Below are 17,130 nucleotides of genomic sequence, written 5' to 3'. Positions count from 1 at the left end.
TCAATTTTTATATCGAGGACAATTTTTTATGCAATAATAATTCTTTCAATTTTAACCCTGTGCTGGGAGTTGCAAAGCCCGAAAAATTTTAAACCTCATTTGTAAGTAAACAGCAGATTTATTAAAAAAAAAATAAAAACGGCTATATAATTACTAAAATTCACTGCCAAATTATAGGTCACTTGATTATTTTTGCCATAAGGCGATTGAAACCCCAGCACATAATTAAATTTGAAAGAATTATTTTTGCATAAAAAATGGGTTCCTCCCGATAAATAAAAGTTAACCGGTTTTTGGATTTTTGTCAAAACATTTAATTTGCCGAATTTTAGGGAAATACAAATTTCCGATGGGGGTACAAACTTTAAAACGCGATTTTTTGTTGGTAACTTATTAATTGATTAAAAAAAATAAAAAACAGTTGTGTAAATAATGAAAATCCTTTCCAAATTATGGGTCATTTGAGCCCTCAACCTATTTAAAATTTTGTGAGTAATATACAACCATCATCCAATAAGTAAAGAAAGCTGTCAGAGTTATTCTTGTACAAAAATTGGTTCCTCTCAATGTTAAACGCGACTGGTTGTTGAATCTTTGTATAAATTTATTTTTCAATTTTTTTTTGGGTAGTTGGTATACATTTTCGTTGGGACACCGTGTATATAGCAGACTTCAGAGAAAAAAAGTATATACAATATACATAATACATTTTTTATTTTTGCAATATGAAAAATTCAAAAATTTTCTGTGTAGCTGATGACGAAATAAGTTACGGCAAATAAAGAGTAGAAATGGGCGCGAAATTTAATTCGACTTTAATTTTTACGTGGAAATTTTTTTTTATCAAAGATTGAAATGCACTTTTCATGTTGAAAATCCTTGAAGAATTATTTTCGTTTGAGTTTGACACGCCCTTGAATAGTGATCAAAGACCACGTGCTACCCTCTAGAACAAAAGTATGCGCAGTCGCGTATGCTAAAAATCCATTTTACAAGCAGCCACCTTTTGCTGTGAGTCGGCCATAACTATCGAAGGTAAGTTGACATTTTTTTAAAGTTTTAATGTATTAGATTGAATGAATATCGTTCTATTTCATGGATTTTGTTTTTCCCACTGCAGCGATTAATCGGGCTGGAAAACAAATTTGATCTTTGAACCACTTTACTAATTATAACTTTGTGCTTATGTAACAAAAGTTGTATTGCATTTATTGGAAACGTACACATATTTTGTAGGTTTCCTCAAATAAAATAAATTTGGATGTCGAATTGCTTGTTTGGTTAATGATTTATAGTAGTAGTAAAGAGTAAAGCAGTTTTATAATTTTGCAGATATTTAGGTTATGTAATACGTCAAAAATTGATTGAAATTTACAACATTGAATTTTTTGTTATAATGACATTATCTACAATAAAAATAAGTTATATGACTTAGATATCTATAGATGCAATAAAGTAATAATCCATCAATATTTATAGATATAAATTATAAAGACATACAAGTAAAGCCATAAAAGTGGCTAAGAATTACAGTGTTTCCTTTTAACCAGCCTGAGGCAACTGGAACTATTTTCTAAGTATACCTGCAACATATGCACATATTTTTAAATTTAAATATTTTAAAGTAAAACATTGTTGCTTTATATATTATTTTAATGCAATGCCTTTTTGTTATTGCTAATATGTATTATATGTTTATTAAGATCTGATGATCTGTTTCTTAAGATCTGATCAATATCATTGTCAAGATTTCATTACAGTATTAGATGACATATTTATCTTTTTCATGATTTATAAAATTCTTATGGCTTCCCTCGTCTTTTGCCACTTCTTTTTTCTCACAGCTTTATCCTTTCTGTATAGGTTTTCTTTTTTGACACAAATACCAAATTACAATTTGCTTAACGGGATATATTATATTAAGTTGGTCATATAGATACTGGATAGTAAATATATTAGTTTAGAGTTTAAGAAAAGTGGTCCTTTCTGCATTGAACAAACTGTAATGTGTTCTGGTGTCAGCTGATTAAAAGGATTACACTGTATTCATATTCCAAATTGTATAATGCTCTGAAGGAATTAAAATAAAGTAAGAGAAAACATTAATTACAACCATTGTGTGATTTATATTTTAAGTTTACTTTATGCTAGTACATCCCAATAAAAAGCTTTGTTATAGGACCGAATTTCCAAGACCAAAGATGTTTTCTGCCTTCTTTAACAAGGCCTCTTGCCAGGCTTTACCTGAAAACCAAACTATACCACAACCAGTTGACGACTCACCAAGAGGATTAGTAAAATCATTGGTAGCTGGAAGACAAATTGCAGCAGCTGCTGCTGCTGAAGGTGACAGTTGTGAATTTGGATCAGCACACTACTTTGCTCTTTGTGGTCTAGGAGGTAAGTGATTTATTGATATTTAAATGAAAATACATTGATATATTAATGTTATTTATATAAATAATTTTTTTGCGTCAAAGAATCTAAAAAAATATGTAAACAAAAGTGTAATAAATGTATGAAATGTGATAAAATCTACTATAATCACAATGAAACAACCTACATTTTTTCATTAAGTTTTTTTTGTTTACACCCTCAAACCCAACATTTTTAGGTACCCAAAATTTTGATTTGTAGTGTTTCTGCCAGGGTGTAATTTGTTGAATAGAGAATATATGTTGTTTCAATTTAATTTATTTGTATATTTATCTACTAGAGCTTCTAAATCATGATTTTATTTTCTTAATTTCCTTTATCTAACACTGTATAGAGTGAAATAAAGCTAATTTCAGTTATTTCATCTATTTATGCTTTACCAGTTTTAAGGTAATATTGTGTTTATATGGGATTAAGCCACAATTGATTGTAATGATAATTACATTTTAACTAAAAATTTGATGTTTCGCTTTCCACTTCAGAAATCATTTTCAAGAAAGATTATTTAAGAATTAAAATCCATAAACTAATTTTCGAAACCAAATTCAGATTTTTGCTTTAATCTGTATCTTCTAAAAATTGCAAGGCGAAACAGACACTGATAAAGATGTTATTAGAGACATGGGGAATCTAAAAATTTCATTCCACAACATATCTCCTCAACTAAGCAAAAATCCTTAACGAATTGGTTTCTTGTACTCGTACAGAGTATATCGGAATAAAAGGAAAAAGACACTTAAGATTTGATTTCAAGTACAGTGTACATGAAATCAAATCTTAACTGTCTTTTTCCTTTTATTTAAGAATTGTGTGAAAAGAGTATAACCACCAAAGTTGTTGAGGGGGTTATGTCTTTTCAAAATTGACAGTTTACTTACTTGGCAACAGTGTTGAATGCAACAGCTAAACCCTATTCATTCTCCAAATTCCCAATCATCAACATAACCACGTGTAAGCCAAACAGGGTCGTACTGATGTACGACCTATGTATCATATGATTTTTAAAAATATTTACTTTTGAAACTATTAGTGTAAGAATTTCTTGAAATTTAATCATTATATCACAATTAAACTAAACTCTAAAAAATAACACGACCAGTAAATAACTTAACAATAACTATAACATAAATATAACACAATATATTAACTTAAAAATCAACACGATACAATTTGAATTTAAAATGATGGCAAGTTAGGATCTGTAACATGAGAATATGTCTTGCTTACGGTAATAAATTAATTTTTATAGCCTCTTGACGAATGAGAAGGCGAATATCAACATGTGCTCATGTTTACTGATGGGAATTTGGTAAACGAATAAACTTTAGGTATTTGGCTGAAAAAATCTGAGTGTGGATTTTGTGCCCTTGGGATATCAAATTCTGATTATTGCATGTATAAGTTCATTATGCTCTCATGTATTGTGTTTGTGTGTTGTGTGTTGCATATAATATATTGTATACGATTGTGAACCACATGTCTCAAACTTTCGTAGTCTGCTATTGTTGGTATATTCTTGTTGTTGATTTGTTCTTTTAGTATTGTCAACCAAAGCTTGCTACATTCTGCCGATGGGTTTGCTACACATTTTTTTTTTCATTAATTGGTATGAGAGCTGCTTCTTTAGCTGCTGGGATGATTATTGAAGCAATTTTTCGTTTTACTTTATATTCATTGTCCCAGACATGTTTGCATATCTATGGAAGTCCCTGTTTTTGATGTATATTTCATGCTCAGGATAGCTAGAAATGCTGAAATTGTCCATAAAGTGTCAGAATAAATACTCAGAGGCTGTCTTTATAGGGAGTCTTATCTACTCTCTTGTGGAGTCTGGACACCTAAAAGGCCTTGCCGTTTCTCCCGCATATAAGTTGTTGCATTCACAGGGTATATTATAGATGCAGTTCTTTGATCTCTTCTTGTCATTGTTTAGTTTGGTTCATCTATCTATCTATCACAGGATAGATCTGTGTGTGTTGTTTGTTTTTAAAGTCATTGTGATATTGTACTTCTTTCCTATCCTTTTTAATTTTGGTTGCATATCCTGTATCCTCTTTTGTAATTAACACATGCAGAAAAAGCAGTGAATTGTTTTCTTTTTCCATGGTTGATTCTTCGTTATTGTTTGAATAAATCAAATTCACCATGAAAAAAGAAAACAATTGAAGGTATCCTTCTGGAGCATGAGTGTAATCAGTAACTCTTCATAAAATTGCCATATATTTTTTTGTAATTACTGAAATTAACTTATTTGTGAATTGTAATTGACAATTTGAAAATACACTAGTGTATGAGCAGAAAACAATACAAAATTGCCCACAGCAGAGAAGAAAAATTTACATCTAGAAGTTGTTAGGATGTCATTGATTTACAGTTGATGATTCTGAAACAAAACAAGTCTTCCAAATAGCTGATGTCATAAAGTTCTTGAGTAGGTCACCACCCACATTGGACTGTAGAATCAAAAGGAAGACTTTTCTGTATGTCTTTGTTCAAAAATCTATTTAAAAAAGATAGTCATCTTCAATTTCTATATTGGAAACTTCACTATATCTTAACTTGGTGGAAGCATATTTTATTAACCCTCCTTTCCACGGGTGACTTTCTTGTGACACAAATCCACGGGTGGGGTCTATCAGGACCAAATTTTAAACATCCATTTCTCATTAAAAAAATTTTTTTTTTTAAATATTTTTAAGGAAACTTACTGATATAACGTTGTACTACCTAAATGTACATATATGTGTATCAATATGTATTGGTATAGTTTACTGCTAAATAACTAACACCATTATTTTTTTACAAGAGTTTATTAAAAAAATTATGAACAGCAAAATACAAAAGAAAAATATAAAAAAAGAACATTATTACTCTATATACTTACAGCAATACAAGTAAAAACTAAATATCCAAAATTAAAATTTGAAACAGAAAATAGAGGGGAAACATTAAATAATGTTAATTTTGTTTCTACACAATCAGCACAACACACTTATATATGTTCCATACAAAACCAGTTTTTACACAATTGGCAAAAATATCTAGTTTTTCTTTTTTTTACAATACTTACACATCCCCGTTTTCCTGGGGCTGGGTCATCCCTCGTCGTTTGCTCAATTCCAGAAAATTTTGTAGCAAGTAACCGTGTTGTTCTCGGTATACGCATATTTTGGTGCTTGTATTTTCATTTTTTTCTGGACTACCGCAATTACTAAAGACTTCAGAAACAATTGACGAGAAGACCGAAATTCTGCATTCGTATTATTGAATCTTAGTATGTAATAAATGCATTTATAGCTGCAATGTTAGCCAAGCCATAGCACAAAAACAAGAAACGCCCACTCACGGGTGGGGTTTGTCAGGACACTTTTACAGGTAGCAATTGAAGGAATTCATACAATTTCACCAAATTATGCTAAAGTGTACTATTCATTGCCATTAAAAGGTACACCGAGTGTAGGAAAAAAATACAAAAAAAAAAATTGAAAAAATTAAGCAATTTGGTTTATAGCTGTCCTGATGGACCCCACCCGTGGGAAGGAGGGTTAATGTGCACATTAACGAATATATAAATGATAGTTTTCTCAACTAGTTTGAATGAATATATTAGACATTTAAAATTATTAAGCTTAATATATTCCTTTTCATGACTTCAGACTCATTGTAAAACTACATTTTCTTGTTTTAAGTGGTTATAGTAATTGTTTTTGCTTTTCAGATTAACAAAATGTTTTATACCAACATCTTTATTGTGTTGTTTTCCTAACTGATGTTATTGTAACAAAGGAATTGTTTATGATTCTCTTTTTAAAAGTTTAATTCATTTTAGAATTTAATTTTTATAGGATTTAATTAATTTTAAAATGAATATTTCATAGGTGTAGTTTTGGGTTTTGTCTTTCATTGGAATTATTATATTTCTATGATTTATTAACAACAATTTGTCAAAAATTGTAATATACATATTACAACATTTTTACTATAGATTTTTTCATCCTATGACTGATAAATTTTTATACTTCTTCCACTACCCCTTTAAAACTACTCATGGATTCTTAACATATTCTAAAAAAATTGTAGCTGATACTTAGACTCTATTAAAAATATTATAAATATTGTAAAGCTTGCAAATGAGCTTTAAAAAAAATGAATAATGACTTCTTATAGCCTCTTTTGATTATTATATTCAATACTACAATAATAATAACCAAATCAGTGTTTATTGTATTTATTTATTTGTTTGTAAAAAAAATCATATTTACTAATACCTATATTATAATCTTTATAGACCAATATTAATTAGATTTTTTTATTTACAGGTATCCTCTCATGTGGTATTACTCATACAGCTGTAGTACCACTTGATTTAGTAAAATGCCGTATCCAAGTAGATCCTGTTAAATACAAAAGTGTATTTAATGGTTTTAAAGTAACTCTTAAAGAAGATGGTACCAGAGGTTTAGCTAAAGGTTGGGCCCCTACCTTCTTTGGTTATTCAGCTCAAGGTCTTTGCAAATTCGGTCTTTATGAAGTTTTCAAAGTAATCTATGGTGATATGATTGGTGAGGAAAATGCCTACCTCTACAGAACTTGGTTGTACTTGTCTGCTTCAGCCACTGCTGAATTCTTTGCTGATATTGCCTTATCACCCATGGAAGCTGCTAAAGTCAAAATCCAAACCACACCTGGATTTGCTAACACTCTCCGTGAAGCATGGCCTAAAATTTACAAAGAAGAAGGTATGATCTTCTGTAAAGACTTATTTCGTCCAATTACTATATATTAATTTTTAGGTCTTAATGGATTCTACAAATCACTTGTTCCTTTGTGGATGAGACAAATCCCATACACCATGATGAAATTTGCATGCTTTGAGCGTACAGTTGAACTTCTCTACAAATATGTAGTACCTAAACCACGTGCCGATTGCACTAAAGGTGAACAATTGGTTGTTACATTTGCTGCTGGTTACATTGCAGGTGTATTCTGTGCTATTGTATCACATCCTGCTGATACTGTTGTCAGTAAATTGAACCAAGAAAAGGGATCAACTGCTCTTGATGCAGCTAAGAAATTGGGAATGGCTGGATTATGGAAGGGATTAACACCTAGGATTGTCATGATTGGTACATTAACTGCTTTGCAGTGGTTCATCTATGACGCCTTCAAGGTTAGTACTACAATTGATAAGATAGTTATCATCTTTAGTTTATTTTAATTTGATATTTCATTAAAAAAAACTGTTTAAAGATATTGAATCACAGACTGTGAGTTTAGCTTTTATAAGGAAGCATAATAATTACATTTCCATTTTGATGATACCTTACTATATTTTTTTTTAATACAAAGTGCCTTTTAATGCAGTTGAGAAAATATGCACTAAACTTCACAAAGAAATTATTGGTAACAATTTTGTTTTTAAATGATGAATGGGTTGCACATATGAGCGTTTCAACTGGGTTGTAGAAATAAATATTAGACTTACTCACAATTTATTTTATTTGATAGATATTTGGATGACTGGTTTCTAAACACTAAAATTTCCTGTTGATCTTCAGGTCTCTAAAAAGGTTAACTTAAAATGATGCTGGTCCAAGGATAGTAGTAAAAAGGTGCATACTGAATGCTCATTTATGCTGTGATGCTGGTTGATGGTCATTATCTTATTAAAATTGATTGATGTCATTGTTTGTCTGACTATAAGTGATGTTGTATTTAGAAAATTATTTTTATTTAGTCTAGAGGTATATTTTTGAAATTTGTGTTATTTATTTAGTGAAATTTTTTTATTAAATGACACTGATTTAATATGGCTTACTGAATGGAGATATTCAGGATATGACTGGTATCCAAAGTGATTTTATAAAGGAAGGATGATTGAGTGTAGCCACTTATTTTTGTATATGCTGGATACTAAATAGAATTGTAAGTCTGTTGGTATAAAATAGGAACAGGCGCAAAACGAACAAAGACATAGAAACAGGGTCACACACTATAAGCCACTACACAAAATTAATTTTAAAATTTGCACTACATTTTGGGGCGTTTGTTTAAAAGGAAGAGGCTGTTAATCTGATATCTGAAACTACTTTTTTATGTACGCCATTTAAGGAGTCAACATGGCAGTAATTTTTCCTCTTTAAATGGAGTACATAAAAAAAGTTGTTTCAAATATCTGATTAACAGTCTCTTTTTCGTTTTAAACAAACACTTCCAAGTGTAGTGTAAATTTTAAAATTTAATTTTGTGTAGTGTCTTGTTCTCCATTTTTTATTTTTTTGTTCATTTTGTGTCTGCTCCTATTTTATTCCAACAACCTTACTCAGTATTCAGCATATACAAAAATAAATGGCTACACTCAATTATCCTTCTTTTATTAAACCACATTGGATACTAGTCATATCCTGAACATCTCCATTCAGTAAGCCATATTACATCAGTATCATTTAATAACAATTTTATTTCCTCTATACCTTTAGAATAAATAAAAATAATTATCTAAATACATCACTTATAGTCACACAAACATCAATGAATTTTCTTAATTATACCCAAGACTAGGTTGCTTCTCTCCTCAAGACATATCCCACATTTTTCTATATGTAGTAAGATAAAAACCATCCACCAGCATCATACCATAAATGAGCGTTCAGTACGCACCTTTTTAACCTTGAACCAGCATAATTTAAGTTAACATTTCCGGAGATTGAAGATCAATAAGAAATTTAAGTGTTCAAAACCAGTTGTCGTAGGTTCAAATAAAATAGATTGTAAGTCTAATATTTATTTCTACAATACAATTTTGTTTTTATTTGAAATTTATTAGGAACTTTTTGGTTCAAACAAGTCACTGATATTTTTTGAGACAATCATTTGATAATAACGTTACTAGGAATGTATTAATATTTTTCAGTTTATTAAATCGTTTTTCAGATTTAGACTCTCATTTTTAGTTGTTAATTTAAAATTAGTATGCTGGTAAAAACAAAAAGTAGAAAACCGAAGATTTCTTAGTGTTCAAAACCAAAATTCAGATTATTGCCTAAATCTGTGCCTTTTACAATTTTTAAAAAAAACAGATGATAAATGGACCAACATGGAGAATCTAAAATTGCAATCCATGACATATTGATTCATCTAGGCAAGAACTTATTACTTCCTATGACGGAACTTATTTTATTATTACTTCCTATGACGGAAAAGATTTGATTTCACGTTCAGCGCTTCTACCAAGTCGTTCTGATGAGTCCTGCTAGGACGAAATGCGTATAAGCGAATAGTAGAGGCACTATACATGAAATCAAATTTTAAGTGACTTTTCTATAGTATGCTCGTATTATTACTCTCCATCTTAATACTGCTTTATTCTTTGTCATCCATCATAAACTTCCATCTGCTCAAGTCATTCGATTGAATCATCTTTACATTATTGAAACTTTGACAAAACAGTCGCAGTGTGCTATGCCGGGACTGTGTGGCGAGGTGCGACTTGTATAACCTCGTGTTTTGCCAAAAACTGCTGCACAAGGTTTGATGAATATGCTTATTGATTATCGTGATGAGAAAAACACTAGTTGCTTGTTCAAAAGTGGGACTTTTTTCTCACTGTGTCTTATTTCTTTGTTGATTATCTTACCACTCCGCATTGATGGTGCCCAACATATTCATAATAAAAAAAATGACAACATGGATGCTTGGATGGGCCCTTCCATTGTGAAGACTGTTTTTTTCAGTAAAAAAGCCCAAGTCTTGTGATTTAGTGATTTTTTTAAGCATATTTTCATTAATATCTCATGATAGTTTACTTAATAATTTATAAAAATTTGGAGTATATGTAACATCCACTTTTGTTTTATTAGATGTCATTGTCATAGTTTGGTACATTTTCTATTTCTCTATATCATCATGCGGAAGGAATTATAAGATTTTTTGTCAACATTTAATTTTTATGTCAACATTTAATATCTTTTATCAACTTAATAATTGATTAGTTGAGAGGTCATTAATTTTGATAATATTTCTTTAAATAAACATTTGATAAGTAAGAATGTTGTGGATTTTGAAAACTTTTTTAATTTTCTAGGTTGCCATGAGAATGCCACGACCACCACCACCAGAAATGCCAGAATCATTAAAAAAGAAATTGGAAGGCAAAAACTAGAGAATTAATTTATTAACGTAATTTATGACTTTATTTCCAGAAAAAAGAAATCACAGTATTTCCATTAGTTCGTTATAGTTATTGATTGTCATCAACTTTGCGAATTTTGATATTTTTAAGTTAATACCAGTTATGTCCGATATTTTAGATTGTAAATAGATAATCATCAATATACAATTGAAACTCCGTTAATAAATTGCATTTTTATTTTTAAAACTACTTATAAAAATATACAGCGTTAACATAATTCATTGAAAGTTAAAGAAAAGGTGGCATACTTTTACAAAAACTGTTTATATTATTTTTCTTGGTAGACATATTCCAACCATGTAGGCGATGCAATGAAGCAAAAAACCTACCAAATTTTTGCAGTGGGATGGATCTCAATGAAACTTTTTGCATTCTATTCGTGTGTCAGGAAATTTTGTGAACAAAAATGATGACGTGGAAAGAAATAATTGGATTGAAAATAAATAATAAAAAATGAATAACTAAAGATACTCTAGAGCTGGGCAGGGTCGTGCTCTATCCTTTACCCTATTTTTATTTATTTATTGTATGGCACTTGACACATTTACATTTAAATTCACATATATTTTGTATAAAACATAATACATATATGTTTACAAACGAACATCTAACTTATTTATATAGTCTATCGACTCTGGAGTAGCCATTAGGAAATCGTCTGACCTGCCATGATATGATCTTGTGGGACACTGTTCTGTAATGTGACAGATGGTTCGTGGTTGTCCGCAGTCACAGAGTGGGGATGGTGGTTTACCCCATTGTATTCATGGATCTCCGAAAGGCCTATAATAGTGTCCAAGTCAACAACCTGTGGGCACCAAATTCAGACAATAGTAAAAACAGAATAAATGCAATGAAAATGATGCTTTGGAGAAATTTTTTTGTTCATCTTCTGGTGTTTTTTAATGCCCTGTCCATTATTATTATAAATAAAAGTGAACTCAATCTATCTCTTTGCTTTATCCCTTTTTGCATTTCAACACTTTCAGGTCTTTTTCATTCACTTGAACTTCTGCTATTACTCTATTATACAGGGTGTTTCAAAAAAAAGGTAACCCCATCTCTAGGGTAGGTAAAAAACTGAAAAATAATTAGGGTTTGCTTAGTAAAAAATTTTTGTAACGCCATCCGTTTTCAAGATACAGGGCGTTGAAGAAAAAAATTTTTTGTATTTTTTACGATTTTGCCGAAACTACTGGCAACATTGTAATGAAATTTTATACGAATATGTTTTGGAAGCTGATACATCTTATGAATTTGTTTTTATATCTGATTCTCATAGAGGGCGCTAGTTACACGGATCGTACTAAGTATTAGTCAATATAACTTTTGTAAGAGTATAATTATTAATCAAAATTTCAAGTAAACTTAATTCAATTTTACACGAAAAAGGTACTCTTGGTAAAACTTGATACTGTGTACCGTTTTCGGAATATTTTGATTTGAAAATTATGAAGTAATAATTGATGCTGGTATAAAATAGTTAGTAAACAAAACTCACAAGAAGAAAATTAAATTAATGACTAAGAACATAAAATAAAATTCAATTACAGTAAGTGTAGAGTAAGTTCAAAATGCCCTCCGTTTTCGCGAATACACAAGTCTATTCTTTTTTCTAAAGATTCCATTAACCTTCTAAACGGTAGGGGATCAGCTATGATGATAAATTGACGTTGAATTCTTTTTTCCAATTCTTGGCGTGAATTTACCTCTGTAGCATAGATACGACCAAATTGCGTAGTCCAAAGGGTTAAAATCGCATGACCGAGGAGGCCAATGAATCGGGACTTCTGCACCTCTACCAATCCATCGATTCGGAAAATGATTACTCAACCAATTACCACACCTTCTCTCAAAGTGTGGTGGAGCTCCATCGTGCATAAAAAATAAAGATCTTCGCTCATTTAGCGTTAAATCTTTTAATATCTCGAATAAGGAATTGTTTAAAAAATCAAGATGCATATCACCATTTAAATTTCCAGGTAGAATATGATAACCTATTAATTTGTTACCTAAAGTTGCTGCCCAAACATTAACTTTAAATGAGTGTTGGTAATGTGATACCCTTTTGACTCGTGGATTCTCATCACACCAGTAGTGTGCATTATGGGAGTTAAACATACCTTGTCGCGTAAAGGTGGCCTCGTCCGTAAAAAGAATGCATTTTAAAAAATTTGGATTGTGGGCTGTCCTTTGTTGCAATGTTTCACAAAAATCCACTCTAACCGGTAGATCATCTGGCAAGAGCTCTTGGACTTGTCTGTAATGATAAGGATGTAATTGCTGTTCTTCCAGTATCCGCCAAGTACTTGAAGAAGAAGTATTTGTCTTGCTATATTCCTTACGCTAACTGTTAGATCTTGATCAAGTAAATTTAAAATATTATTTTCTTTATTAATTGTTCTTGTTGTTCTTGGTCTACCAGAATTTATTTTATTTGGTCTCACATTCCCAGTTTCTTGACAACGTCGTTCAAGGGCTCTAAATGTTTTTTTACTTGGTAAGTTTCTTCTAGGAAACTTTTCTGCATAATATGTCACAGCTGCACTAGAACATCCTAAACATTCGCCTAAGGTTAATAACATGTCAGTGTATTCAACATTTGAGTACATTTTGATTTGATTTTACAAATAACAAGGTTTCAAAACTCTAATTATTGTTGATTTATCGTCATAACAATCAATAAATGTCAGATTTCAATGGCACACTTGGAGAAAATAGAGGTATACCTATTAGAACTTTATCATTAACGGTACACAGTATCGAGTTTTACCAAGAGTAGCTTTTTCGTGTAAAATTGAATGATGTTTAAGTTTACTTGAAATTTTGATTAATCATTATATTCTTAAAAAAGTTATATCGACTAATACTTAGTACGATCCGTGTAACTAGCGCCCTCTATAAGAGTCAGATATAAAAATAAATGCATGGGATGTATCAGCTTCCAAAACATATTCGTATAAAATTTAATTACAATGTTGCCAGTAGTTTCTGCAAAATCGTAAAAAATGCGTAAATTTTTTTTTTCTTCAACGCCCTGTATCTTGAAAACGGATGGCGTTACAAAAATTTTTTACTAAGCAAACCCCAATTATTTTTCAGTTTTTTACCTACCCTAGAGACAGGGTTACCTTTTTTTGAAACACCCTGTATAATTTCTCGTAGTATGTACTTATAAGTTTATTAGGCATGTATCTATCATTCTTCGGTCTACTGTACTGAAAGCCAGACTTAAGTAAATGAAATTTAGACAGCTCTTCTCACGTTTCCAGTTTCCTTTCTATAATTTTTTTTAATTATTTGTATATTGCCATTCGTTTGTTTTCCTGTCATAAAAGCACCTTGTTCTTCTCCTATTTTATTTTCTATTATCTGCCTTAGTCGTCAATGCAGATAAACACGTTACTAATTTTCACATTGTCATTTGACTCTCTTTTATATATGAGGATAATCAGGATTTTTTAATTTTTTATCACTTTACCATTGTTGGTTCTATCCCATCAGCACCGCAGGCCCTTCCTGTTATAATCTTTTTAACATACCTTCTATTTCTTCCATGTTTATCCCTTCACATACTTGGTCTTCTTCATCCCTTCTTTCTTCCGTTATTGTCTTTAAGTTAAGTCTGTTTTCATAAAATGTATTTGCGTTGTACGTTCCATATTTTTAAATCAAAACTAAAGCTGAAAATATGAAAACAATTTTACTATAGTCTAACAAGCTATCTAAGAGAGTTATGGATATTCAGCTCAGCGGGGTGCTATTGTTCGAGGTGTGAGATTACATAAACGAGGGACTATTTCATAAAACGGGTAGGTAGATCCCTTGTTTATGGACTTTCATGAACACAACAATTATTGCATCGTCACACTCCTAAATTATATTCCGTGTTTGAAATAGGTCCTAAATAATGTTGAAATGTGCCTGGGGGTGTACTGGGGTTAAAACAACATCTGCTACTATCTGATTCCTCCGATGAAAGAACAATATCTCGGGAACAACCACCGACTTAATGTTTGTTAGAACTTTATTTAAAACCGGTCGTACAAACGATCATTCGTGTCCATTAAGGCATAATTCACAAACCGTACAAATCGATATAATGAAACCGATTTCCGGACATAGTTTGAACAAATATTGAACGGCAGTACAAAATATTTTGATTCCAACGATTTGCTAGAACCAATGAATTTTTATCTTCATTAACTGTTACGCGGGTCCATAGTTTCTTTTCGATCGTATTTGTAATTGACGAGTTTTGTAGTCAGTCTTACACTTTGTTTCTTTTACAACGATGTAAATATTTTCAGAAAACAAATAAATAACCCATTAGCATTTCGTGATAAATTTTTGTTGTATATGGTTTTGTTAGAAATTGAATATCTGGATGATTATCGTCTTTACTTATGCACTGATTTTTATCATGGGAATAACTTTGCTGGTTCGCAGTATTAGTAGCAATATCGCCTTGATCATCTTCTGATATTTCTGCAAGTAATTCTTCATTTGCTACAATGGTTTCACTACCGGAGTCACCAGATACAAAACTTCGTTAAACTATGGAATTTTTACTACATTATAGATCTTCTGTATCACTTATTTCATCCACATTCTCTACTAAGTGTACCAATTCTTTGCATGTTAGAGAAGTTTAGTTAATGCTAATACATACTGTGTAAAAACAATAAAAATAATATAAAATATTGACTGATCCTGATAATTTACAATGATCCCGTATTTTTTATTATACTATACCCTTTTCATGTTAAATCACAATGAATATTAATAAAATGTTTGTTTTGGCTATACAAAACTAAGGGTGATCGAGGAGAAGTACTCAAAAGATGTAGACACCAGAAGCAGAAACAAAATGTTAATGCACACCAGCTGACTAGTTAGTCACAATTTCTACTCAGTCTGCTAAATAATGAACCTGTCCATATATTCTATAACTTGCCCATGTGCAAATATTTAGATCCATTAAATAACAACGGAATTCATGATTAGTGAACTAGTCTTGTTAAACTACGCCTATTAACGTATGCCCTAAAAGTTATGGTATAAAATTCATTGGCTGTAGTATTAACAAAAACAAAATAATATTACGTTGCCTTTGGAAAAAAAGTTTGTTTGCTGTCAATTAAGATTTATTTATTTTAAAGTTTTCGCTTTCTTCTTCAAGTGCCATCTCCGCGGCGGAGGTCGGCAATCATCATAGCTATTCGGACTTTTGAGACGGCTGCTCTGAAAAGTTCATTTGATGTACATCCGTACCACTCTCTCAGGTTGCGCAGCCATGACATTCTGCGTCTCCCTATGCTTCTCTTTCCTTGAATCTTTCCTTGCATAATCAGTTGGAGCAAGGTGTATTTCTCTCCACGTGTAACATGTCCGAAATATTCCAATTTTATTGTTTTAATTATATTTAAAATTTCTATTTCTTTATTCATCCTTCTCAGAACCTCTTTGTTTGTGACGTGTTCTGTCCTTCTGTCCACGATATTTTCAGAATTCTTCTATACACCCACAGCTCGAATGATTCCAGTTTTTTCATTGATGTCGCATTCAAGGTCCAAGATTCCATTCCATAAAATAAAGTCGAAAAAACATAGCACCTCGCCAATCTAACTCTTAGTTCCAATTTTAAATCTCTTGTACATAGCACTCTTCTTATTTTGTTGAAATTTGCTCTAACCTTTTCTATTCTGATTTTGATCTCTTGAATGTAATCATTTGTGGAGTTAATCGCTGTTCCCAAATATGCATATTTGTCCACTTGTTCGACGTTGGTTCCGTTTATTAGAAGATTCTCGATATTTCTTTGAGTTTTCGATATTCTCATAAATTTCGTTTTCTTTACATTCATTGTTAGACCATACTCTTTTCCATACTCCGCTATTCTGGTCACCAGTCTCTGAAGATCTTCAATATTTTCGGCTAAGATTACAGTGTCGTCCGCATATCTAATGTTGTGGATGGGAACTCCATTTACCTTTATTCCAGTTGTTTCACCCTCAAGAGCGTTTTTCAGGATCTCTTCGGAGTAGGCATTAAAAAGAATTGGCGACAATACGCATCTCTGTCTCACTCCACATCTAATTTCAATTTCTTCTGACAGCTGTTCGTTAACACGTATTTTTACTTGCTGTTTATAGTATAAATTTGATATGATTCTGAGGTCGTTGTAGTCAATCTTTGATTTCAGGACATTAATTAATTGTTTATGTCGTACTTTATCGAATGCTTTATTATAGTCAATAAAACATACGTATATATCTTGATTGACGTCCAGACATCTTTGTATCAGTATATTAAGTGAAAAAAGAGATTCACGCGTTCCTAGGCCTTTGCGAAAACCAAATTGTGTATCATTAACGTCTATGTCCAGTTTGTGATATATTCGGTTATGGACGACTTTTAGTAGTAACTTTAGCACATGAGACATCAAGCTAATGGTGCGGTAATTGCTGCATTCTCTTGCATTTTTCTTTTTGGGGAGACAA

The 17,130-nt window shown here is 31.2% G+C and overlaps 1 protein-coding gene across 1 annotated transcript; it reads left to right on the top strand.

Annotated features, from left to right (window-relative positions):
- Positions 1–878: 878 nt before the first annotated feature.
- On the top strand, positions 879–10,793 carry Mpcp1 (Mitochondrial phosphate carrier protein 1). Its single transcript, XM_072522918.1, has 5 exons — positions 879–1,035; positions 2,180–2,400; positions 6,756–7,175; positions 7,230–7,606; positions 10,520–10,793. Exons 2-5 carry the CDS (start codon positions 2,202–2,204, stop codon positions 10,595–10,597), a joined length of 1,074 nt encoding a protein of 357 aa, XP_072379019.1. The 5' UTR covers positions 879–1,035; positions 2,180–2,201; the 3' UTR covers positions 10,598–10,793.
- Positions 10,794–17,130: the final 6,337 nt, after the last annotated feature.

This window comes from Diabrotica undecimpunctata, chromosome 2 (genome assembly GCF_040954645.1).
Source record: "Diabrotica undecimpunctata isolate CICGRU chromosome 2, icDiaUnde3, whole genome shotgun sequence".
NCBI lineage: Eukaryota > Metazoa > Arthropoda > Insecta > Coleoptera > Chrysomelidae > Diabrotica > Diabrotica undecimpunctata.
Note: the sequence above shows the minus strand (reverse complement) of the source record. Positions and strands in the feature narration are given on the sequence as shown.